The 26334-nt window shown below is 45.5% G+C and overlaps 1 protein-coding gene across 2 annotated transcripts in view; it reads right to left on the bottom strand.

Moving 5' to 3' along the window:
* Positions 1 to 25797, bottom strand: part of LOC306926493 (importin-13-like) — a 56620-nt gene extending 30823 nt beyond the window's left edge. For both annotated transcript variants that reach the window (XR_013790395.1, XM_079505804.1), the window contains exons 1-5: positions 25686 to 25797; positions 25128 to 25226; positions 12458 to 12583; positions 12003 to 12359; positions 10209 to 10462 (exon numbers count right to left, since the gene is read on the bottom strand). Coding sequence is in view for 1 of the 2 variants with exons in the window: in XM_079505804.1 (XP_079361930.1) it covers positions 10209 to 10462; positions 12003 to 12359; positions 12458 to 12583; positions 25128 to 25196 (806 nt within the window). In the remaining variant the exon portion in view is untranslated. The remainder of the gene's footprint in view (positions 1 to 10208; positions 10463 to 12002; positions 12360 to 12457; positions 12584 to 25127; positions 25227 to 25685) is intronic.
* Between the last annotated feature and the right edge of the window lie 537 nt (positions 25798 to 26334).

Raw genomic sequence — 26334 nt, 5'->3', positions numbered from 1 at the left:
CTGCTGGAGAAGTATAGCACTGTCGCAGGCAGCGCAACTAATCCCCCCCCCCCCCCCCCCCCCCACACACCACCGAGACGGAGGAGAGAGAAGAGAGCGAGAGAGACAGAGAGCACACACGTGAGTCCTGCACATTATATTGACCCTATATTAATTTGTACAACCTAGCAAAGCATAAGATATGATGGTTTGGAGAATAGGCTGCTCTCTCTTTTTACAAGACATAAGCCATTGCATACAGGTTCTCAACCTTTTAAATTTCAAGGACCCCCATAACTCTGAGAGTAAAACCAAATGGACCCATAACAGTCCCATTTGATTCCATTTGTACAGTATCACAGTTAAACGTTATAAAACAGTCCAATTGGTTCCATTTGTACACTCTCAGAGTTACAGACCTGTAGGGTCCACTTGGTTCCATTTCTACACTCTCAGAGTTACAGACCTATAATGGGTCCATTTGGAACCCCCTCAAGGAACCATGAGGGTCCCTGGAACACACCTTTGACAGCCACTGCTTTAAATCTATACATAACTAATATAGAGCATATTTGATCCATTTATTGTTATGGATACGAACAACAACACTACACGCGCGCGCGTGCACGCGCTGCAACACAAAACAGCTGCATAAAACGCGTGTCACTGTGGACTTCTGTATCTGTGGACTTCTGTATCGCAACGCGGGGCAACGCAACTCTGGGATGAGCGGGCCAAAGGCCCGCGAAATTCTAGTATACTACACTTAAGAGTCATCAGTACAAATCTATTACTCTCAGTATGTAGAAAGATGTTCAAATTAATTACTTCCTGTACTGTACTAGCCCTCCTCCCCGGCCTGTGTGTGTCTGTGTGTTAGGCTGTGCAACAGTGACACTTGGTGGTGAACAAACGCTATAACGCTATGTTCGTGCTCGGACACAGCCAGGGACACAGGGACACAGCCAGGGACACAGCTAGGGACACAGGGACACAGCCAGGGACCCAGGGACACAGCCAGGGACCCAGGGACACAGGAAAACAGCCAGGGACCCAGGGACACAGCCAGGGACACAGCTAGGGACACAGCCAGGGACCCAGGGGCACAGCCAGGGACACAGCCAGGGACACACCCAGGGACACAGCCAGGGACACAGCCAGGGACACAGGGACACAGCCAGGGACCCAGGGACCCAGCCAGGGACACAGCCAGGGACCCAGGGACACAGCCAGGGACACAGCTAGGGACACAGGGACACAGCCAGGGACAGACCCAGTGACACAGGGACACAGCCAGGGACAGACCCAGGGACACAGCCAGGGACACAGCCAGGGACAGACCCAGGGACACAGCCAGGGACAGACCCAATGACACAGGGACACAGCCAGGGACACAGCCAGGGACAGACCCAATGACACAGCCAGGGACACAGGGACAGACCCAGTGACACAGGGACACAGCCAGGGACAGACCCAGGGACACAGCCACACACACATACTGTAGCTGTCTATAGTGTGGTTGAGTGGTTGCACCACTCAAAAATGACAGATGATTATTTACTAAATCAGTACAAATCTATAGTCAGTATTGAGCAAGATGTTAACATTAATTTCCTGATAGTCATAGAAGAACAATTCATTTACTCCAACAGTTTGAGGAGTGCTAGCCCCTCCTATATTCAGCTATAGTGTAGATTTGTCCTAAATGCCATTGACAATGAATGGAGAATAATTGTCATATATCGGCTATTTTTGTCCTACACATTCATTGTCACAAAAATGACAATGAATGGATGATGTATGATGATACTGTAAGAGTGCCGCTCACTTCACACAGGTGTGATTTTTAAAAACAGGTCCAACACTCCCATCTCAAAATCCCTTATAGTTACACTCTTCACATCATGTCAAATAGAAATTATATTCACTGGCAAAATAATAAATTATAATAAAAATAGTTTTGGAACAGGGTCAGTTTACTTCATTATTTTAGCCTTAGTCAATTTAAGACATGTAGATAAGAGTAACATCCTCTCCTTATTCAACAGTTGAGCTGCATGTTTTCTTTTTTAATATATCTTTAGTATTATGTAAGCCCTGGGGGGGGGGGGGGGTGTAGGACTACAAGTTGTATGTATCAAGCGTTTTATTTATTTACTCACACGCACGCACGCACGCACACACACGTGCGCGTGCTTTATTTATTTACTCGCATGCATGTATGCGCACACGCGAGCACACACACACACACACACAGCGAGATAAACTGACGCCGGCGTGTCCACACCACAGACAGTATAACGCAAGGTGCTAACGTTGCTAATGCTAACTAGTAGCAGCTGCACTTGCAGCTAAACTATGGGATTGACTGGCGAGTCCCGCCCGTCCCGCCGAGTCCCGCGTCCACACAAACAGGTTTTCTTCCGCGGAGCGGCTAGCGGTGGCGCACATCATGATCATGATGCCGCAGATACAAGCAGAATATCTTCCAGAATCATTACAGTTCGTTTCTCGTGAGTCCGTCAGAGAATGCTCCGGGCAGCGGGCTCGGGCTCCACCCCCACCCACAGACCCCCTCACCCCCCCCAAACATTTTTTTAACGGATTTGCATGAATCACATGGGTGCCTTATTTGGAATAAAAACGGCGATTTTCGCCGAAAAGCTACACGTTTGCATGTCTGGAGGAGCCCCCACCGGGAGGACGTACTGTTGTATCCTATACTGACTCACCTGCCAGTGAGGAGCCCCCACCAGGAGGACGTACTGTTGTATCCTATACTGACTCACCTGCCAGTGAGGAGCCCCCACCGGGAGGACATACTGTTGTATGCTGTACTGATTCACCTGCCAGTGAGGAGCCCCCACCGGGAGGACGTACTGTTGTATCCTATACTGACTCACCTGCCAGTGAGGAGCCCCCACCGGGATACCTCACACTCGCCGCCCGGCTTCCTTCCCCTGAACACAGCGGCAATTGTCTTCGCATATTCGCTCGACAAAGCAGTCATTTAGGCTTTAGGGCAGTGGTTCCCAAACTTTGATGTCAAGGACCCCCATTTGAAAAGATATGCCAGGGACCCCCATAAGAAGAAGAAGGACCCCCCAGTTTGACATGCATTAGTCTACAGACCCCCATTTAATGGCATTTCTATCTCTGGGACCCCCAATTTATATTGTAAAACCAATGTTTTTTTTTTTATGATTTGTACTTTATTACATTTCTTTTGTATATGAAACTGACAGACATAGACAAAACACAACAAAATAAATGCATAACAAAACAAACACATAACAAAACAAAACAATATAACAGAGATGCACAGAAATATCCCGCAGTCCACCCCAGCCCCAATTCCAGACATATTTCTTCAGTGTATTTTCTAAAGTTGCAGCCCGTTCAGAGCTCACTCAGAGCCAGAAACTAATCAGAGTCCTGATACGTGCATATGGTAAAAGCCCCATTTTAAGTCATAGTCGTCCATCCTATTGAGCAGCCTGTATGACAGTCGCTCGTAAGCGGCCAATAGTCCCATCGATGCATCCCAGAGGGATGGAGCAGGTGCAGATGGAGCCTTCCAGTCCTTGACCAACAGCCTCCTACCTGACATAATGGCCGTTTGTATCCATTCAGCTAAAGGAGGAGCAACATGCCTCAATGTGGCAGGATCCCCCAGAATGAACAGACTGGGTGAAAAAGGAATGTGTATGCCCGTTATTCTCTCCAGTCTTTCATGTATAGCAGTCCAATATTCCTGAATTTTGGGACAGCCCCAAAGCATGTGTAAAAGTGTACCGTCTCTATCCTGACACCTCCAGCATTCAGGACCATCAGTCAAGCCGACCCTAAACAATCTTGATGGTGTCCAATATATTCTATTTATAATTTTGAATTGAATCAATTGTAAAACCAATGTTAATGTAACTGAGAGTGTACAAATGGAACCAAACCATTTGGTTTGGTTCATTAGGGTCCATTTGGTTCAATTTGTACACTATCAGAGTTACAGACCCATAAGGGTCCATTTGGTTCCAAACTATCATTTAGCTGGGGACCCCCTAGAACTCCCTCAAGGACCCATGGGGGTCCCCGGACCCCACTTTGGGAACCACTGTTTTAGAGAAGCGTCATTGGTTACTCTGACATCACACAATGACATCACAATGTCGTCACCACAACGACTCATGAATTAAAATGAATCGTCAAAAAATAATAACTCATTTAGCAACTTTTAACAACAACAAGTCCAGTTATCCGCAGAGACCTTTTCTGTTCGGCGAACGCTGCGGAACAGAAGAGACCGTCTGCCGTGTAGAGCGAGAGATTACATTAACCATATAAGGGAGATCGGCAGTAATCAGCTTCACTGGCAGGAAAACACAACCCCTCAACTTTGGATCATCTACCAAACCTGTGACCTTTGTGACCACTGAACCGAATCCATCTCTCCATCTACGGCGTCGAGAAATGTTCCACTGGACCGTACGTGTGAACGGAGCACCAGACCCGTCTTGGCAATGCGCCACCGCCGCGGTGAAGGACAAGCTGTATGTCTTTGGGTTTTTCCGCTACGACGACGAGCTCCGACGGCTAGACGTGAACATCTTCGACACGGTGTCTTTGACGTGGACGACGTTGCCCCCGGTGACAAATTGGAAAAGACACCAATGTCCCCCCGAGGTGCCCACCTATCGGTGCGGCCACAAAGCTGTGCCGATAGAACACGTAATCTACGTGTGGGGAGGGGACAGGGGGAACAGGCTTTATGCATTTGACGCGGTCTCCCACAGGTGGTTCAATCCCGGAAGGGTTTCTGGTGCCGTCCCTAAAGCGAGGGAAAACCACTCGGCATGCGCCTTGGGGAAGGTCATGTATGTCTATGGAGGAAAGTTCCGTAGTAATGATATGAAATACAATATTACCTATAATGAGATCTGCACGTTGGACACCACCACGATGGTCTGGTCTTTAGTTGACATCAAAGGAAAGCAAGCGCATTATCAAGAAGGTCACTCTGCCACCATCATCGGGACAAAGATGTTTGTATTTGGGGGCTCCGATAAAGAAATGAGAGTGTTTGACACGGAGACCAACGCTTGGCTGAACACGCCTTCTGCACAGCTGCACTGCAGGTGTCATGGAGCCTTTCTCTACAACGGAGAGCTGTGCATATTTGGCAATGGAAACCACCAAGGGCTTTTGGGGAGCACTTACAATGACCTGTGGAAATTCAACCCGGAGACCTTCTCCTGGAAGGAGGTTAAGCCCAAAGGGAAAGGCCCGTTTCGGATGGGTCAGATGGGCTGTGGCATGGTGGGAGATCGCTTGGTCGTATTTGGTGGACATCACAATCCCGTTAAAGACCGTAGAGGTAAGGAGGTTATACCCCGTACGGGTATACCCCAATATACGGGTCCACCCGATGATGTGTACATCTTGGACTTAAGTCCTAGTTTGAAGACGTTGTGCAAGCTAGCAGTTATTCAGCACCGACTGGAGCGATCGGAACTCCCACATAACATCAGGTGGGAACTGGCCGCCATGACTACCAACACCAACAGCGACAAAAACTATGAGAAGAAACAAAGAAAGCCGGTAATAAGAAAGCCGGTGATAGGAAAGCCGGTAATAAGAAAGCCGGTGATAGGAAAGCCGGTGATAGGAAAGCTGGCAGGTGAGTCAGTATAGGATACAACAGTACATCCTCCCGTACTGTTGTATACAGTGAGAGCTTTCTGTCCTAGCGCAAAACGATGGGTAACTCGGGTAACTAGTGTTAGGGAGGCAAAGAAAAAAATCACACCTGTGTATCATCATACATCATCATAGACATCAGATGATGTCTAACCCGATGAAGCCCTACGCAAGTTTTGTTCTATTTTATTACCACTATGCAGTCAATACTTGGTCTGGGCTACTTTTGAACAAATTATTTCATCAATGGGGTGTGGCATGGAGGTGATCAGCCTTTGTCACTGTAATAGCCGTAAATGCATCTCACACCTTCCTCTTGACAATACAACCTAGATTTTCTGTGGGGTTCAGGTCTGGCCAGTTGGCTGGTCAGTTAAGCAGTCAGTAATACCATGGTCAGTACACCAGTTACTAGTAGTTTTGCCACTGTGGGCCTGATTAGCACACTGCTGCTCCGGGCGCACCCGCCCCCCTTTTTCCATACTGTTGTCATGTTTTCGTTTTGCTTTTCTGGTTTTATCCTCATAGCAGTTTTTGTATTGACCTATTTACAAATGTCAATCAAGCTTGTTTGTTAAATGTAGGCTATATAATTGCACACATTATTAATGTCTGTAGTTATTAATGCCTGTAGTTATATGTACATAGCCTATTGCCAGCGGCAGGCTTTTTCCAATTGCGGTCATTTTCATAATTCAGTGTTTTAGGCAAAGCGATGCTCTGTCGCGTGCGTGCGAGTGTGTGCGTGTCATCTCTGCGTGTGTTGACACTATACACACACACAGAAGAACTGGGAGGCGGAGGTGCGCGGAGGTGCGCGGGGGTGCGCTGCCCGGAGCAGTGTGTTAACCAGGTCTTCGCGGGCAGGTGCCAAATCGAGGTAGGGAAATTAGCATCTCCATGAAGCTTGTCAACATACTGAAGCACAATGTACTCTAAAAAGATGGCTGTGTTGAAACCAGTGTTACGTTTTCACTGTCAGTGGACCAACACCAGCAGATAACATGGCCTAAATCGTCACTGTCCATAATCTATCAAGTCCAGAGTCTCAACACAACCATGGCATCTATTATGATATTTTACAGCAGGGTGGTGCCTCACGTGGCTCAAGGCCACCAGACACGGCGCGCCTCCGTCATTGACATCAGTGACACAAAAAGCAAACGCTCCCATAGTTTCTCTTCCGGATTTCCCAGTATGTTGATTATCAACATACTGGGGGCAGTGGCTCAGGGGTAGAGTGGCTGGATGGTAACCGCAAGGTTGCCAGTTCGAACCAGAGTTAATGTTGAAGTGTCCTTGGGCAAGACACTGAACCCCTAATTGCTCCTGATGTGCTGGTTGGTGCCTTGCATGGTTTCCGCTGCCATCTGTGTATGAATGTGTGTGTGAATGGGTGAATGTAATACACAATCTATGTAAAGCGCCTTGGATAAAGGCGCTATATAAATGCACCATTTACCACATACTGGGGGTATTTCTAAGGTGCTGATTACGAACATTTTCTTGATTATCGGGTGATAACAGTTGAATGGGGTGCACATTAAATCACTGCCTGTTTGAAAGGACCTTTAGGCTTAGTGTTAATTTATATTTGCTTTTCAGAGAAAATCTGACGGCTGTGCACATTACACGTCAGGCACCATACATTCTATCTGGTGTTTGAATGAGAGCAAATATGCAGTGCACTGTAGCAATATTATATAGCCCATAGTCTTTGCGCTGTACAAATGTATCGCTACCACGGAAAAGAATATAGCATACCGCTCCTTGCAAACAGTCAACAAGAGAGGTTTACCCCCCCTCTCCCCCCTTTCGACGATCAGAAACGACACTTTACTGGTCGGCTTTCGACAGTCGACACTTCACTACAATGTTCGACCCGTCACAACAGTGTACACAGACTACACACCAGGACAAACACCTAACGCCGCCGACTTCGGCAACAAGAAAAATATAGAAAACCTCAGCCATTTAATTGTGCCTTATGTTTTGCAGGTGAAAATCATCTCTCGCCGTGGCCCCAGACAGCAGTTTTGTTATTCTAATTTCCCATGGGCCTTCTTATGAGCCAAGCAGCCACGTCTGAGGTCTTGGGTGATAAAGCCAAGTCCCTACTCAGCAGCCAGTGCTGATTCAGGCACCTTTACTCTGCATCCTCCATCGTCAAACATACCTGGTGTGTGTGTGTGTGTGTGTGTGTGTGTGTGTGTGTGTGTGTGTGTGTGATGAGGGGATGATTGCATGTAGTGACAACTGCGTTTTTGTGCGCTCATACGGCAGGCCGCACTCAAGAGCCTTTACATTTTTTATGTGCCGCTTTGGAGATGCAGGTCATGCATTTGATTTTGTGTGGCTGTGTGTGTGTTTCTGGTGAAACTAAAAGGGCATGCTGGGTTTGTAATGCATTAATTTTCCTCTCACACGAGCTGGCATTCTACACATTCCATGGAGACAGTCTGCTGCAGCCTCCTTTCTCCCCTCTCCTTCTGCTAACCACATTATCATTGCGATTACACTATGTTTTGCTTCCCCCATCCTCACCACACTCATTTTTCCCTTCTTGTTCATGTTCTCCCTATATCCTAATCACTGCTTCACCTTTTCACTCTTTTCACACCCTCTCACCCCTTGTCTGCCTCTCCCTTCCTCCGATCCCCTCTGCAATTACTGCAATGCTCCCAGACAGGGGAAATCCGTTGCCTGGCAACAGGATGCAGCTGGACCAATAGCATCCTCCCAAATGACTTGACTGTAATGTGTTTAAACAGAGGGGGGAGAGAGACGGGGAGGAGGGCTTTAATAGGGAAGCAGGAGAGAGAGAGAGAGAGAGAGAGAGAGAGAGAGAGAGATGAAACAAAGGTTCAAATATTTTTATGAAATTACAGAAAATGTATAGGTTTTTCTTAATAGGACCAACGAACAATTTCTGAGGGTAAACACATCCTCTCCCCTGCTGTATCTTCACTCAGACTCTGTCCTTTCCCCAGCTTGTTCAAAGGCACAGCAAAAGCTTACAGCCACATTAATAATATGCTCATAAATCAAACATGGCTACTGTGTCAAAAACCCACACACACACTGTATGTCTCAGTTTCTGTACTAAAGAAAGGGTCATGGCTTATGGGAAGCGCACGCACGCACGCGCACACACACACACACACACACACACACACACACGCACGCGCACGCGCACGCGCACACGCACACGCACACACACACACACACAGGTGGTGATGGGGGATGTGTAAAAAACAAAGCCAGAGTCACACGATAAATCAGGGAAAAATTGCAGTTGAATTGAGAAGGCGTTTCCCGATAAATGTCCTCCCTCGTTAGTAGTAGACATTCTCCTCCAGGAATGCAGCTAACAGTTACAGGAGCAGTGGATGACCATCTACCTGTAAAGCTGTGGATGACCATCTACCTGTAAAGCTGTGGATGACCATCTACCTAAAAAGCTATGGATGACCATCTACCTGTAAAGCTGTGGATGACCATCTACCTGTAAAGCTGTGGATGACCATCTACCTGTAAAGCTGTGGATGACCATCTACCTGTAAAGCTGTGGATGACCATCTACCTGTACAGCTGTGGATGACCATCTACCTGTAAAGCTGTGGATGACCATCTACCTGTAAAGCCTGCTGCCTCATTAACTCCTACTAGAATTTGGCCGGGCTGCGGCCGGACTCACTAGTCTAGCGCCACGCCACGCCATCCAGGTGGCCAGTGTACTGTAGCAGGCTGTACTGTAGCAGGCTGTACTGTAGCAGGCTGTACTGTACCAGGCTGTACCGTACCGTTTCGTTCCGTACCGCACTGCACTGTACTATATTGTACCGTACCGTACCGTGCCATGCCGTGCCGTGCCGGTGAGGTTTGGTAGGAGAAGACAGGCACGTATAAACGGGGGCACGCGTCTTTAATTAGTGTGGCAAGATTGTGTGTGTGTGTAAGCTTCCTCTCACTTCCTCTCACACCTTTCCACCTCTCCATCACTGTGGCCCTGTCCTGTCTTCTTTTATTACCATTAAACACCCCCCCATCCTCCAAGGGGGGTTGAGTCAACTTGGAGCCCCACCCCCTCACCCTCCGACGTAGCCATGGAAACGCCAGTCAGCCGAGAAATGCTGCTCTCTCCCCCTGGCTGTCAACTCGCCCCGTATCAATCCCTCCCTCCCCCCTCTCTCTCTCACACTTGTTCAGTCCTCTCTTCCTCCGATGCCCTTCCAATGCCCGCTCTGTCTGTTGTCTCTCTGTGCCTTGCAGTTCCTCTCTCTCTCTCTCTTATTCTTCTCATCCTTAACATCCTCACGGATGGCTTCGTACTAGCTTTCATGACGTCTTATTATCCCCCTTTTGTGTGGGCACACAAACAAACGCAAAGAACTCAGACACTTTCACGCTCCAAAAAACACACATTCATACCGAACAATACCCACTCAAAAACACAGAAGATTTTACACAAACACACTTTCACAAAAACAAACATCACTGCAAACGGCATCGGCCAAAGGCCAGCACACACACACCTTTGTGAGTCAGGCTGTGAGATGGCGTTGACTATGGCCTCCACCGCGGTGTCGAATAGCTCGGGATCGGGCAGAGCACTGAAGCAGTCGTGCACCAGGCCCTCGCTCTCACTGAGGGGCACATCCAGAAGCACCCAGGAGGACAGGCAGCGCAGCACACGGGCCTTCACCGCCCCGGGGCTATCCGCCCTGCGCAGCAGCTGTTGCAGCAAGGGACACACTGACCCCCACTCACGACCCAGAGCTCCACGCACCTAAACACAGGAAGGGAGGGACATCAAAACCAGGGTTAGATTATCTATGGTGGATGGCTGTGGTGGGTGGAAAGACAAGGGAAACGCATGAACGTTGTTTCAAATACAGCCAACATGTGACAACCAAAGAATATATATATTGTGCTATTTCAGTTAAAACAGTTAGGGTTCATTCATCCCTAGTATGCATGATTCAATACTATGTTCGTCTCTAGACCGAGACCCGCCCTTGGTAACGCCCCGGCTGCCTTGCAGTACAGTAAGAAGTTCTTAATTTGTCACTACAGTTTGATCTGCAGCACTGATTAATGTAATTTATTTGTATGTGTTATGAGTCTTGTCTATGTCTATGTTTGATCAAAATAAACTTGAAACATTATTGTACTCTTCCCTTCATCTTTATCCTTTTTAGTATAATAGTATTAGTTTACCATAATTAGTATAGTTTGAATATATTTCATATATTTAATATACCATCATCAGGGTATTACTGATGATGGTATATTATGAATCCATAGACTAGCAGACAATACACTTGGGTACATATAGTTCTAATTTAGAATTGCCTATTAGCCTGTATTTTATTAACAGAGTAAAAACTCACAACCCCAGCGTAAAACTGCAGACCATCACTGTAATAGCACCCGACGAGGGCCGAAACCTCTCTCACCTGTCCCTCGTACCCCCTCCAGAAACCCTCTCACCTGTCCCTCGTATCCCCTTCAGGAAGGAACCCCTCTCACCTGTCCCTTGTACCCCCTCCAGAAACCTCTCTCACCTGTCCCTCGTACCCCCTCCAGAAACCCCTCTCACCTGTCCCTTGTATCCCCTCCAGAAACCTCTCTCACCTGTCCCTCGTACCCCCTCCAGAAACCCCTCTCACCTGTCCCTTGTATCCCCTCCAGAAACCCCTCTCACCTGTCCCTCGTACCCCCTCCAGAAACCCCTCTCACCTGTCCCTTGTATCCCCTCCAGAAACCTCTCTCACCTGTCCCTCGTACCCCCTCCAGAAACCCTCTCACCTGTCCCTTGTACCCCCTCCAGAAACCTCTCTCACCTGTCCCTCATACCCCCTCCAGAAACCCCTCTCACCTGTCCCTCGTACCCCCTCCAGAAACCTCTCTCACCTGTCCCTCGTACCCCCTCCAGAAACCCGTCTCACCTGTCCCTCGTATCCCCTTCAGGAAGGAACCCCTCTCACCTGTCCCACGTATCCCCTTCATTAAGGAACCCCTCTCACCTGTCCCACGTATCCCCTTCATTAAGGAACCCCTCTCACCTGTCCCTCGTACCCACTCCAGAAACCCCTCTCACCTGTCCCTCGTATCCCCTTCAGGAAGGAACCCCTCTCACCTGTCCCACGTATCCCCTTCATTAAGGAACCCCTCTCACCTGTCCCTCGTACCCACTCCAGAAACCCCTCTCACCTGTCCCTTGTTCCCCCTCCAGAAACCCCTCTCACCTGTCCCTCGTATGCCATTCAGGAAGGAACCCCTCTCACCTGTCCCTTGTATCCCCTTCAGGAAGGAACCCCTCTCACCTGTCCCTTGCGATATTGTGGCAGGCGGCTGGTCTGGAACTCCTCCGGCAGAACGGTGAGCAGCTCCAGCAGTGCCAGGCAGCGTGCGCGGCCATCCGCCCCTCCCCCTTCCTCCTGGAACACTCGCACCATCTCCGTCACGGCGCCAGGCCAGGACTCGGGCATGGTGTTGAGCGCCAGCGAGGCCAGGGCCACGCACAGACGAGTCAGCACCATCTTGGAGCCCGAGGAGAAGCAGGCGATCTGCGCAAACAGCTGGGTCTTCAGAGACTCATACTGCTCTGTGGGGATGTCCGACCAGTAGCGGGAGATCTTTGTGTGGAGTGCACTGGCGCCGAAGTACTGGATCTCTGGGACCTATGTATGGGAGTGGAGATATTAGACACAGACAAGGGGGGAACAAAATGCTTTTTGCATTCAAGAATGTGTGTTTGTGTGTACATGTCATACTGTACCTTATCTGGGCTGAGCAGTGCCCAACAGAACTGCCAAGCCTGAGGCGAGACCTGGGCCTGCATCAGCCATTTCTGGGCCAAGTTCTTGTTCTCTATATTGGGGTCATAGTACAGCTGGTGGAGGGCCTAAGAGGAGAACAACCAAACCAGACGGAGAAGGTGAAGAAAAATAACAGAAGTTATCTAACGTGGTTTACCATAATTGCATCAAGTCTTTGGACATGGGTGGGAAATTAAGTAAAATGCAGGTACATATATTTTTACTGTGGATGGTAAGGTAATATATGCTACCAGTCACTTTGGTAAGTAAGCAGCATTAAAGGACAACACAAGAGATGGTCACGGCCACACAGCCAACTCAAGGTACGGCCACGGAGCCGACTTGGGGACCCAACGCAGCTCCTCCAAGGAAAACAAACAAATGAACGGAGCTGAACATGAATCCCCCCCACCGCCCACCCCTTTTTTCCCCCTCACTGTATATGTTTCTTTTCCCTTTTTACCTCCTTTATGATGAATTCCTGTTCTGTCCTTTGTCTATATAGAAGTGTCTATTTGTACGTCTCTAAATGTTTTTGATGAATTGAACATTGTGGACCCTATTGGAAACAAGTGTAATGCTTAATTGGGTCGTCCACTCACAGTTAACAGCCTTTGTATTGAGTTTGTGCTTGAAATGTACTGTAATTCTGCAAACTGTTAATACATTTTTCAATCAATCAATCAATCAAAGGACCACTTCAACACTTTTCAACCTATCGCCATATAATTGGTCCTCACTAATAATCATGATAAAATAGCACAAATATTTTCTACTCGGTCTGTGTCTCATAGGAGGGCTGTGGGCAGTTCAGAAACGTGTCCAACAGTGACATCATCGACGGGGAATCCAAGCTAATAGAAACAGCAGGCTTTCTATTCCTGAAAAGTTGCAATGCGATAATGGAAGCCATCGTTCTCACAACTCACAATAATAAAAATCGAAATATGTTTTTTTTTTTTTAAACGATTATGTCATTGGTGGATAGGTTTCTGAACTGCCCACAGCTCTCCTATGAGACACAGATCGAGTAGGGAAAAATGTGTGGTATTTTATCACAACATTAACATTAGTGAGGACCAATTATATGAAAAGTGGTGACCCCATTGGACGATAACCCCATTGGAAGAAAAAATGTTTTTAGCGTATAATGTTTATGATGTTCTGTTGAATGGTGTAGTCATTAGGTGTGCTAAGTGCTGCAATAATTCATTGTCCGTCCATCCCCCCCATCCAGAGGAAAGTATCTATACTTCTATTAGTTTGCATATTTACACAATGTTAATGTTTTTTTCACCCCCCAATATAATTCCAATTCAATGTAGATTGACTTCACATAATTGAGACACATTACTGTTGATTATCTGTACAAATATATCTACTATATGCAGTATGCACATATTACTGGTGACAGCTCAGCTCAGTGGCCTTGTCGTTAAAGAGTGTCTGCCCTGTGATTTGGGGAGGTCGAGGTTCAATCCCCAGCTGAATAGGAACAAAGCCTATTAAAATAATTGGTAACCAATGCCTTCCTGCTTGGCACTCAGCAAAAACAGCATCAAGGGTTGGATCGGGGGTAAGGCCCAACATACTAGCGTCATGTCCAGGGATCTATCTAGCCATGTGACAAATTGCTCATTCATTTAACAGTTCCGGTTTGGTTCAAAGCCGACAGCGTCGTGTACATCTGGAAGAAAAAAAAGGCTTCATAAAATATAGCAAAAGCTGATTGGTTGGAAAGATTCAATCAGGAGCCTAGCCTATATCCACTTCCTTTTAGTGATTCCGGTTCCTTAACGATTCTCTTAACGAAACGGTCCGATTCCTTAACGGTTACCTTTAACAATTCCTAGCGTATTGGATTGCATTCATTTCAGTATGGTATGAAAGTCAACTCAGAGAGGTTAAAACTAGCTTGAGATGGGTAACACAACGTAATGGGGGAAAAGCAAGCAGTGACCTTACATCAAGTCTGGTCGAAGCGAGGGAACATGCACTCTCCTAAAAAAAAAGAATGAACCCTGGCTGTGTTTGCGGGTACAGCTGATCTACTAGCTACGATCTTGTAGATCTGCCATTTTAACTATTTTTGAACACTTTTAGAAATGTTCAGCTTAGCTATACTTTACTGACATGCCCAAAATAGAGACGCCGGGTTTAAAGTCGATAACACAATGTCATTCTGCAGACAAAAAGGCAAGTGTAGGACAGACAGGGAACATTAATTCATCAGCTCCCTCTAATCCTGCCAGCACAGAGATTTAGACACCACTCTGCCAAATAACACATTTTTCCTCCTGTATCTCTCCTCTCTTGCCCTCAGAAGAACCAACTCTATGCTGCCTGTCAAGCACCAACTATGACAAACACACAGAGAATCTGTTCACTCATCCAGCCTCTGATCCTCGTCTTCACCACTGCAGCCCGCTAGCTCCAATTCTTCCACACCAACCCACCCCACCCCCCTCCCACCTACGTTTTCTTATCCCTCTTCTCACCGCCTAGTACTATCCTCCTCGATGTAGGCCTTAGGTTTTCAGCTGACTAACCAGGGGCAGATGAAGAATGCTTTGAGCAAAACTACATATGGCATACAGAGAAATTGATATAACTGCTGTTTGTAGGAAGGAACATCAATACAACGTCAATACACTCACTGGAGGCAGGGAGTCTCAGGTGGCCTCCATCTCTGCCTGTCTACAATCCTACAGCACAATTATGTCTCCTCTCGCACTTGTACGTGTGAACACGGCTGGCTTTGTGTTAATGAGACAAACCATTGTTGACGTGCAGCCCGACTCTGTGTCTGTCTGTGACGGTGTAGAGCGTATTGAGAGCCACGCTCGAAAACAGCAGCAGGTGTGTGTGTATGTGTGTGTGTGTGTGTGTCTCTCAATTAGATCTTAACAGATGCGTCCCTGCTCCACTAACATCAAACTCTCCTGCTAATGCCGTTTAGCGTTTAGAGTAGACATTTATACATGGTAGCTCCACATTGTCAGGGTGGGACGGAGCTAAACACAATGATTAATTGACTGACAGACACCAATCTCTAGAAATGAACCACTTGTGTGTGTTTACCAGTAAGACGCCCTGGGGGTGAGGTCGCGTGCACGCATCCGCCTGGGTGGCGGCAGACGGCTGGGCGAGTGCTGTCGCTTTGGCATGGGGGGGGGTCAGATCAAGATATGGAATGAATTCTGTACTGGCCATATATGGAGCGTGTCTTGAGTGTACAGGGTTTGATGAAGTCAGATCAAAAAGAGTTGCGGGCCGGCTCCATATATGCAGAATGCAGATCTAGATGATGATCCAGTCTTCTCCATGTATGGTTATCCAGGGTTAGATGAGGTCAGTATCAAGATCTTCATATATGGAGAGATAGCCATATATGTTGGCGTCACGTGTTATGTTTTGTTTGTAAATTAATGCCCTAGCCTACTTCCTCACACGACAAGAGTGTCACAAAAAAGTAGTGAAAATAGCAGATGTACAAGCTCACAACAGGCAAAATGGAACGGTTTTGGAGATGCAAGGTTATATGCCAGTGGAATGGAGCAACGTGTAATGTCAGGCCAATCCATTTCACATCTCAGTGACAAAAGACACACAGGCTTATATCAAAACAAATGACAGAAAGATCTGTCTGGGCACTTTGTCACTTTCATCTCAGAATCTGCAACGAACCGCTGACACTCTTCAGCTTTCAACAAGCCATATAGGCACACACATGCGCACACGCACACGACTTTATTAGGTACACCTGTCCCAACTGTACGTAATTGTATATTTCCTACTGAGTCAAATACATGGCAGCAACTCTCACATGGCCAAGAAAGACGATCTGCTGCAGTTAAAGCCCAGCATCAGAACGGGGAAGAAAGGATTTCAGTGACTTGGAACGGAACGTGGCATGGTTGTTGGTACCAAATGGGTTGGTCTAAGTATTTCAGAAAATGCTGATCTACTGGAATTTCCATGCACAACCATCAAGGTCAGAGAATTGTTCAAAGAAAAACAAAAATGCCTGGTTGATGTCAGACGTCAAAGGAGATCATTGACCTCCAAAAGTTGTGGACAGACTGGTTCGAGGTGACAGAAAGACAACTGTAACTCAAATAACCACTCGCTACAACAGAGGGATTTAGAAGAGCATCTCTGAAAGCACAACACATGCTTCTCTCCTCCTCCATGTCAGATTTATAGTGTAGCTCAATGTTATATAGGTACAGTATATATCCTATATTAAATGTCCTTATGGGTGAACGTGGGATGTCACAAACGCAACAAACTCCAACATCCACATTCAGTACATTGTATTCACATGTACCGTACACATTTTAACTGGTTCAGACCGTACGACGTGTGGACACGTCATAAGCAATCCAACCTTATGACGTGTTGGATCAAACGAGAGAAGAATATTCTGAATTTTATTCTTTTTTTTTTTACTCTTTGCACTCTTCGTTCATCCGCGGTCCCAGTCACTTCCCTGTTTACCGCTGCAGAAAGAATCCCTCGTATCTCCTGATCTAGGGAGCTCTCCGTGGTTTTGATCAGATGGATATACTAAGCTCTTCATTTCTGAGTTCTGACCTGCCTCTCGTTCAAAATATGAACGTGAGGGATCATCGAGCGATTTTATCGAAACGAGAGCAAGGTAACACTAAGCAACTATGCAAGTGTTTTAATTTAGATAATCTGATTCCTAAACCAACTGTCTGCAATAGGCCATGAATGATCAGTTGTTAGCTAGTGACTTGTGGAAACAGTTTAGTGAGTCCATTTCTGTCCAGAGTGGTTTTGACATGCATGCAGTGAACTGTAGCATCCCTCATGTCTCTAGATGGACACACAACGGTGACCACCTGACCTGACCTGAGGAAAAGTTGCTCTGGGAAGGTCCTGTCAACAATCATTTCCCTCCTTTAAACGCCTCTTTTAAAAGGGAGGAGAAGAGCTGCTGGTGAAAAAGCATCTCTCTGCAAGGCACAGACACCATCTGTTCCAACTAACGCACAATGTGTGTGTGTGTGTGTGTGTGTGTGTGTGTGTGTGTGTGTGTGTGTGTGTGTGTGTGTGTGTGTGTGTTGTTTTGCACAGATTCCCAAGGGAAATACCGGTGGTACTCCAGACACTGTGAAAAGGCTGTTCCATGGCAGTAGATCATGTGTTTACAGTGCAATAAGGATGGAGGACTAACTTGTGACATTCCAAACATTACAAAACAAATATCCAAAAGTCACAATAGCTTGTAAATACATTCTGTGGATTTTGCCAGTATTTGCCAGTAAACTAACATCAAAACTAGCACAAATCAGTGTTGTCTTTAAATATTTTAATCGTAATGAGCATGCCAGATTTGTTTTGATGAAAGATGGATCACAATGTTCTGGAAAGATGAGAATTTGATTCAGGTAGAAGTTTTCCAGCAAATGTTACTTTTAGTCGTCGTCCCCCATTCCACGATATTCTTTTAGGGAAAAATAGTAATTGTTTAAAAGTTTTTGCCTATAATGACGTGCCCAAACTGGGGATGCCAGGTTGAAAGTGGTTAAGAGGAAATGGTGCACTTAAAAACAAAAATGGTCCATGGTGCCCCTGGAATGTAATCAATAGATATAAGCACTACAGGTTGGCCCAGAAAACATTTAATAACATATAATAAAACTACCAGATGCAGATGGGCTTTAAAGAGGAATGAAATTCAACGAGAACAAGAAAGGCTGCACAGAAACACTTACCATCTGCACACTGTACATACATGGGCATCTCTGGACTCTGCACTAAAAACAGCAGGTGACTTAGTCTCTGCAGTGGGCGCATGCTAGGCGGTGTGACATTTTCCCTGAGCCATCTGTCCACTACAGCACAAAGTCATTCCAGTATCAGGAGAACACACAGTTCACATTTCATCTATACTGTGGCCCTGCCCAGTTACAGTACATGAACTAGTAAGGGGCGCTCGCCGCTCGGTGGAGTACAAATCTATGCTGCTACCTTTCCGTCTGTCTGGGGAACAGGGACGACACTGACCATTTGGTTGCCCTACTCGTAGGATATTGTTATTATGAGGGTCGGCTTGGCACTTTTTGTTGCCCCCCCTCGGCGTGTTGCCCTACACGCAGTGCGTATTGCGCGTATAGTTAACAATGGCACTGCTGGGGAACGTGATGGCAATGTTTTGGGGTTGTGTGAGATTAGGGGAAAGCAATAGAATACAAGAGACATCATTAATGTCCATACACACCGGTAGTGTTTATTTTGTGCGATCGATTGGAATAAACAACTCCTCGGGCGAGGCAGTCTCCTTTAGTTACAATACTGTCGCCGGATACTCATACAGAAACATGCACATAAGACACGTACTGTATCCCTTCAGTAAAAACAACCTCTAGACGACCGTCTGTCTGTTGTTTACTCTTAATAAAGCAGATACTTCTCTACTTCAAAAGTCACACCCGTGTGAAGTGAGGGGCGCTCTTATAATCTTACAACATCAATTACAACATGATGTTTGTTTAACAGGTTGTGGAGTTGGAGATTACCATCACTACAGAGGAATGGGTAAATATGTGCAAAACACAAATTACATCTACCAACTCAAGAATGTGGAGAGAATTCTGTTGGAAGAACCTAATGAGATTTTTTATAACACCTAAAATTAAGTCAAGACAATTGAAAACAGAACAGCCATGCTGGAGACAGTGTGGCCACAAGGAGGCGGGCCACGCTCATATATTCTGGACTTGTCCTAAAATTCAGAAATACTGGCAGGATATCCACTCCACCTTGGAGACCATTCTGTGTTTTAAGATACCTCAGATTTGTTCCTTTTTATTGCTGGGAAATATCCCTGAAGAGTTTCTAATACATGATAAATATTTAATCAAGATCCTCTTAGCAACAAGTAAGAAAGCGATCACACAACGCTGGTACCAACAGGACCCACCAACGAAAGAACATTGGATGGACATTACTGAGGAACTGTATGTTATGGAAAAACTAACATTCATATAGCATTTTCTATATCATCAAGCATCAATTCTATAGCGTTTTCTTAAACTAGCATCGTTGAAAAACAAACATTAAAGCTGTATATAGGAGGGGCCCTCAAAAATCATAATAGCTGCGGCGTGTGGATGCTGGTGGTCGGGACACTGCCTCAAACTAATTCTAAAGAAAAGACAGCAATCCGAGCACTCAAAAGGTTAAAAAATGAGGAGAGGGTGGATAAAAATAAATGTACTCTATTTAGAAAAGTTAAAATAAGCCAAAATGTTTTGACTCAAACAGTCTTCATCAGGGCAAGTTTGAAGACTCGAAACATGTTGGCTTATTTGAACTTTTCTAAATAAAGTACATTTATTTTTATCCACCCTCTCCTCATTTTTTAACCTTTTGAGTGGTCGGATCGCCGCCTTTTCTTTAGTATTCCAGTCCCACTGATCCTTGAAGCACCAGCCTACTTTACATTATATTTTTTTGCATCTCCATCGAGCACCTGGTTGATTTTCTTTTTACAGCTAACATAATATTTGAGGTGTGTAGGATGTCAGGATAAATACTCAATATACAAAAGAACAGTTTTAAAGTGTTCCAGTCTTTATGAAACATCAGCCACTGGCATCAGTGAATGTAATCATATTTGCTGATACACCGATGACAAGCAACAAGGTAGTATTGTATTGTCCGATAGACCGATACCAATGTTCGGCTAATATCAGTACTACCTGTCCCATTATATTCTTCTGTGACACTACCTACCTGATCTGTGTGTGTGTGAGGGGGGGGGGGGGGGGAGTACATGTTGCTAAGAAAAAACAGCATCTTATCTCCTTTACAATAAAAAAAGAAAGAACATCAGAAGGGAAGCTTAATGGGTGGAACAAAGAAAAACCGTGCAAGTGCATGCCTGCGTGCGTGCGTCGCGACTCGCTTGCGTGCGTGTTGTGTGAAATGCACAAGTGTGCATGTACAGATGGTTGATCGTTCATGCAGTAAGCGGCAGAGGGAAATAAAGAGAACACCATGTTGCCAATGGTGATAATAACCTTACCCAGCAACTCATGGATGGTAGATACAAGTCTGAGACGCCCACACAAAACTCAAAGTATCTTAACCTCACTTTCCTAACAAGCCACAGCTTTGGGTTTGGCTGTGTCTCTGGCTGCCAGACTTGTTGTTCTGGCAGGAGAGCTGGAGGTGAGGGCTTGTGAAATGCCTTCCTGGTGCTGCCTGCCTGCTGCGCACAGGTGCTGAGCCTTGGGAGGAGCCGTGCTTTTGGCTGTTGCTATGATGACCACAAAGCAGTGTGTTAACATAAAACACTAACATAATTAAATAATTATTACTTCACAGCACGCTTCCCTTTCATGATATGCGAATCCATGATACAAAATTGGCCGTTCCATTTTTCTTCAGTGTGCTTTGTTGGTTGCAACGCTGTTGCGTCGTTTAGCCGCTGTCATTTGGACACATACAGTATGAACCTAATTGGATGATGGTACTAAAAGTCACATTGACGTGCTGCACACTTCGAGCCAATGTGCACATTCCTTCAACTCAGAAAGCAGGCCAGCGCCCAAGTCGATGGGCGCTGAAAAGAGGTTGAATAATACCTGTACTGGGTTAAGGGCACTGGAAGCTGAATGTTGAACAGAACAAGGAAAGCGAAGTGAACAGCAAAAGCACACGGGGATACAGCCTAATTTGACATTCCAGCACATAGACTGATAAAAGATAAAGCCACCGAATCAATGTACATAATACATCTTGCTGTACCTCTTTGACTAAAATAAATAATACTGAATCAATAGGCAGGAAGCTGGAGAACATGCTCAAATTAGCCTGGCTGTGTATCGTATAACCTATAAGACTCTGCCACTCCACCTCCAGCATTCTGTTTAAATCTGTCAATAAGTGGGATTGCAACGCAGTCGATTAATCATTCCCTCATCTCCGAATGAAAGAGCATCTCCTCCTTCACAGTCCACTCGATACGGCATGGATCATATTTTAGAGTCCACTTCTATTTCTCTGTTCTTCTCTATTGTATGACCCAGTTACATATAACTGCCATGAGTTATCTTTCTATTTCACCTTAAGAAGAATAGTAATACAGAGAAATAGTGTCATATTTATATACAGTATAAAAACATTTGATATAAAACTTTGAAAAAATAATTTGAAAAAATATATATGTATATTTGTAAACGCGAACATTTTATACTCAAATCTTTGCTTCTGGGGGGTCCATGGGACAAAATATTTTGGATATAGGTCCGCCCTTGTGGCCAAATACATTTTGGGGGGTCCACTCCTTGACATGAGAAAGTTTGATTACCACTCTGATATAGCAACATAAGGTTTTCACTTTTCAGAAAAATTAATTTAGAAGATTTAGAAGACATTTGAAGGTCTTAATGGGTTAAGAAAAGAGAGATGTATAAAAGAATAGAGGAGTCAGTGAGCTGTTAGTCCACCTCTTGTTCAGAATGGCCTTAGAGAAGGTACTGCTGTGCTCAGTGTCCTGATGTGGCTGGATGCTTGCTTACGGACCATTGCTTTGCCTGAAGACACCGATTCAATGCAAGCAACAGTGACCGTACAATACATTGCGGTGCCCTTGAGCAATTCGGTGAACCTAGGCGACTTTGTGCATCGACTCTTCTCTATCCATGCGTCTCCTGAGTGTATGATACTACAAAGAATTAACAACGTACTGTTCTGAATTTCCCCAAATGTCCTGTTGCTTGGTAGAGGCATTTCTGATTCTGGACCAGGCAAATTATTGTGTAGTGGAAATGTAAGGCAGTATATGTATGCATGCATTCTTTATACACGCAAAGATAAAGACAATGTGCTACTGTCTTCCACAGACCCAAACACTGAACAAAAGACTTTGTATCAGAACTACGCACGCACGCATGCACGCGCGCGCAGTGCCGTGCATGCTGATGCACACACAACTAGGAACCATCATCTCCCATCAATGAGCATCAATATAGAGCACATATACTCAAACATCCCTCAAACATCTCCATGCTATAGAGATTTGTGTAGACATGGTCTGAAAGCACGTTATCATAAGTTTTATTTAAAATAATAAGCTCACTGCTGGTCTCAAGTTTTAATTCAACTGCTGCTGCTGATCCACTTACAGGAAGCACTATTGATTTCCAGATTGATGCTCCAGAGATGTCCGATTGTGTGTGTGTGTGTGTGTGTGTGTGTGTGTGTGTGTGTGTGTGTGTGTGTGTGTGTGTGTGTGTGTGTGTGTGTGTGTGTGTGTGTGTGTGTGTGTGTGTGGGGCGTGCTTCCAGTTAGCAGCTGCTGAGGTCGTCAGGTAGTGAAGATAATAATATTAGTGGCAGACTCCCAGACTTCTTCTAAAGCCAGTGGTCTGGTGCTGATGCTAATGTGCCCAGTTCACACACCCAGCTTCCAGGGTAATTTATCGTCTGCTTCAGTAGATTGTTCACAGATTCCCGAAAACTAATGAAGCACAAGCTTGCTACCCTTACTAAAATTTCAGGAGAGAAGCTGTTGTACGCTGGGTAAAACAATATGATAAGAAAAGAACAAAAAAATCACACCCATGGGAAGTGAGGGGCGCTCTTATCATCATACATCATCTCATTCCGGCCAATCACAATTTGCATCCTCACTTTTCCGTCTTCAAGTTTCTGCCCTCACTTATATCTTCAATATGTACTTTGCTCAGCCAATCAAATCATCGCTATGGCAGTATGGGGTGATCAGCCAATCACAAGCCAATGCGATTGTGTTTACACAAACCAGGAAAGCTGGGCATAGGAGGGGCTAGCGCCCCTCAACAATGCTAGTAGCTAAATCTGAAAGTGGTTAGTGGTATCATCATTAATCTAACGTCAAGTCTCCTTTGCCTTTGGATCGGTACACATCTGCACCATACCGAATGCCCTGTACCAAAATGTTTCGGGACGAATATAAACCTAGAATAGCTGATCCAAAGCAGGTCCCAGATAGATCCGAAACACCAATTCCACCTTGATCTACATTGTGTCCCACTAATTATGCTATCAGAAAAAGAAGAAAGAACCCACACACTCATCCGCTCCAAATATTACTTTATTGACAACGTTTCGAGCCAAGGCTCTTCATCTGGTCAAACTTAAGTTAATTAGTTCATAACAACTCATAATTAGTTTTCCACTAATTATGCTAACCACCATCCATGTTGTTGAAAGGTACCATCACTACAGTGTACTAAGCTCTAAAATATGAGTCCCCCGGCCATCCTATGAGGAAACAGACTAGCCTACATCATTAATTTGGAAAAGCGTCAAATGTATCAATATCCTAAACATGAACATGTCAATGTGTTTTAGGATCATCAGTATGTCTTTGTTGCATGTTTGTTCGCAATGCCAATGGGCTACTCAGATTACAGTGTAGATGATCTCCTTTATCACCCCAAAACCCAAAGAAAATCACTTTATTTGAGGTGAGATGCAATGCTCAGCGCTACTGGTTGGCTGTCACTTATTTTCTCAAAAACTGCTTCACTGACCAAGAGGAGAGGCCCCCATTGAGTTATTGATTTTCTCAAACAGTGTACTGTCTGATGTTTTCTTTCTCAGGCCAGTGCACACGAAATGAGACAGAACTGTTCGCTTGTAGACTGACGATGAGTCTGGATAATTTGGAATCTGGATAGACACAAATATCACACTGTACTGAAGAAATTAGATCCAAAACGGAATGAGTTGACCTCTCCCACACTAGAACCTACCAGCCAGGCATGCCATTTTCCCTGTGCAAGAATGTGCTTCCTCCCCTTTCCAGCTCAGCTTCTAATCATGAATGTCGCATCAACACCACCACCCCCCTCCTCCTCCTCCTCCTCCTCTCCCACTGTCACAGACATCACCCCTCTCCTCTCTCTCTCTCCCCCTCCATCAATCTCATCACATTTCAGCTCTGCTCTTCTGCAGAAACACCTAGCCACCCCTCAAACACAATCTCTCTCACACACACAGTCTGTCTAGTCTACCCATCCCCCTATTGTCTTCTCTCTCCTCTGTCCCAAACCACGGGCCACCAAGCCACAGGAAGATTCATCACACAGCGACCTGGCAGGCGCAGACAGACAACCAGCACATCATGCGTGCACAGTGCACAGTCACACAGTCGAACCACCCAAATGAACAAGACCCAGAAAAGCGTTCTCAGTGAGAAAGATGGAGCACGTCCACAACATGTGGGCTATATATGACCTACTACAGCATCTAAATAGTATGTCAGTAGCCTATAGACTTTGTTTTGGTACCCCCCCATCTTTCTTATTTAATTATATCAACCACAACCATCCTTGATATCCAATGGCCAGTAATGATTTGAAGGCAACAAAAGGAAGAAACATGCTACTATGGGGGAAGACAACTTGAATACCCATGCACAACAACTTGAGCCCTGCCCAAGTATGACGTTTAGATAAAACATAGCATGATGATGTTGCTTTTGCATATATTAAATGGAAAGGATTTTTCTTGTTGGCTTTATACCACAAAGCCCTGACAGTAGCCTACTTCATACTGTTTTGAAGTTAACTTTTAATAGCCGACTGACTGGTGGAAAAGGACTAACCTTCTCTACGTTTTCCACGGTGAAGTCCAGGGCGTCCTGTGATGCTGCTATCCGTCCCGGTGTCTCCATGTCTCCGCTATAGCGCTGACTGACACGGAGCTGTCAAACCATCACAAATGAGACAGAACGCATTCAACACCTCGCTCGATGACGTTCAACTCCTTCCAGTATACACGCTCTACTAATATACAGTGTTATTAAGCATATATAACGTGTGAGCTTGGCAGTATTGTAGTGTTGTCTTCATCGTCTGATGATCATAGTAGCAGAGCGAGCTAACCCCCCGGCAAGCTAACAACCTAGCTTAGCTGTAACTCACATTCTATGTCAACGGATAGCACTAAACATGCTAGCGTCAGCTAGCTAGCAGACGGTGTTTAATAACGTTATTCTAGCGTCCAAGTACATCCCAGTGATTTAACCTAGCTATCTGTTTTAACATGGGAGTCAGAACGTGTTCGTTTTTCTTAAAATGTTTAATATATGTTTTTTTTGTTTCAGTTCTTTTTTTGCCTACATGTTTTGGTTCTCTATAAACGTCCAATAATAATTTGTCACCTCAGTTCTTCTGCGACGGTAGTGAGGATGCTGTCAGCTCGAGCTCCCTGCCGCTCTCAGAATCCAGCCTCTGCTCTCTCTGTGACACGCCGTCACCACCACCAGGACCCAGAGCCTTAGAAAAGACAGAGTTACGACATTGAGGGGGCAGAAAACAGCACGGTCACGTGGTTCATGTACTTGAACGAGCCCATAGACTCCAGTGCATTCCGTAAACTTCCGGTTCATTCCGGTTCATGCAATAGAAGTCTATGTAGAAGAGCCTGGCCCCATGAAATGAACGGAGTTGTCGTAACTCTGTCTTACTCTATGGCTCTGGGACCTACAAGGCTCTCCTCCAATCACAAGCCTCATAGCCGGTGATGGAAGAAGAAGACAGAAGTAATTGCATTTATTTTGTACTTAAGTAAAAGTACCAATACAATACCACCACAATGTAGAAATACTCTGATACAAGTAAAAGTCTGGTATTCAGAAAATACTAAGTAGGCCTATTATTGGCATCCATACTTAAAGCCTCGCTGGGTAATTTTCCTGCTGGTCAGTCACTATATGGTCATTGTTTGTAGGTTTTTAGTTCATTATTGTACTTCCCAGGAGCTCTTATTGTCAAACACATTCAGTGCTCGTTAGTGTATCAAAGACAGCA

This window comes from Electrona antarctica (genome assembly GCF_951216825.1).
Source record: "Electrona antarctica genome assembly, chromosome: 7".
Lineage (NCBI taxonomy): Eukaryota > Metazoa > Chordata > Actinopteri > Myctophiformes > Myctophidae > Electrona > Electrona antarctica.
The sequence above is the reverse complement of the archived record's forward strand: the minus strand, read 5'-3'. Positions and strand labels throughout refer to the sequence as shown.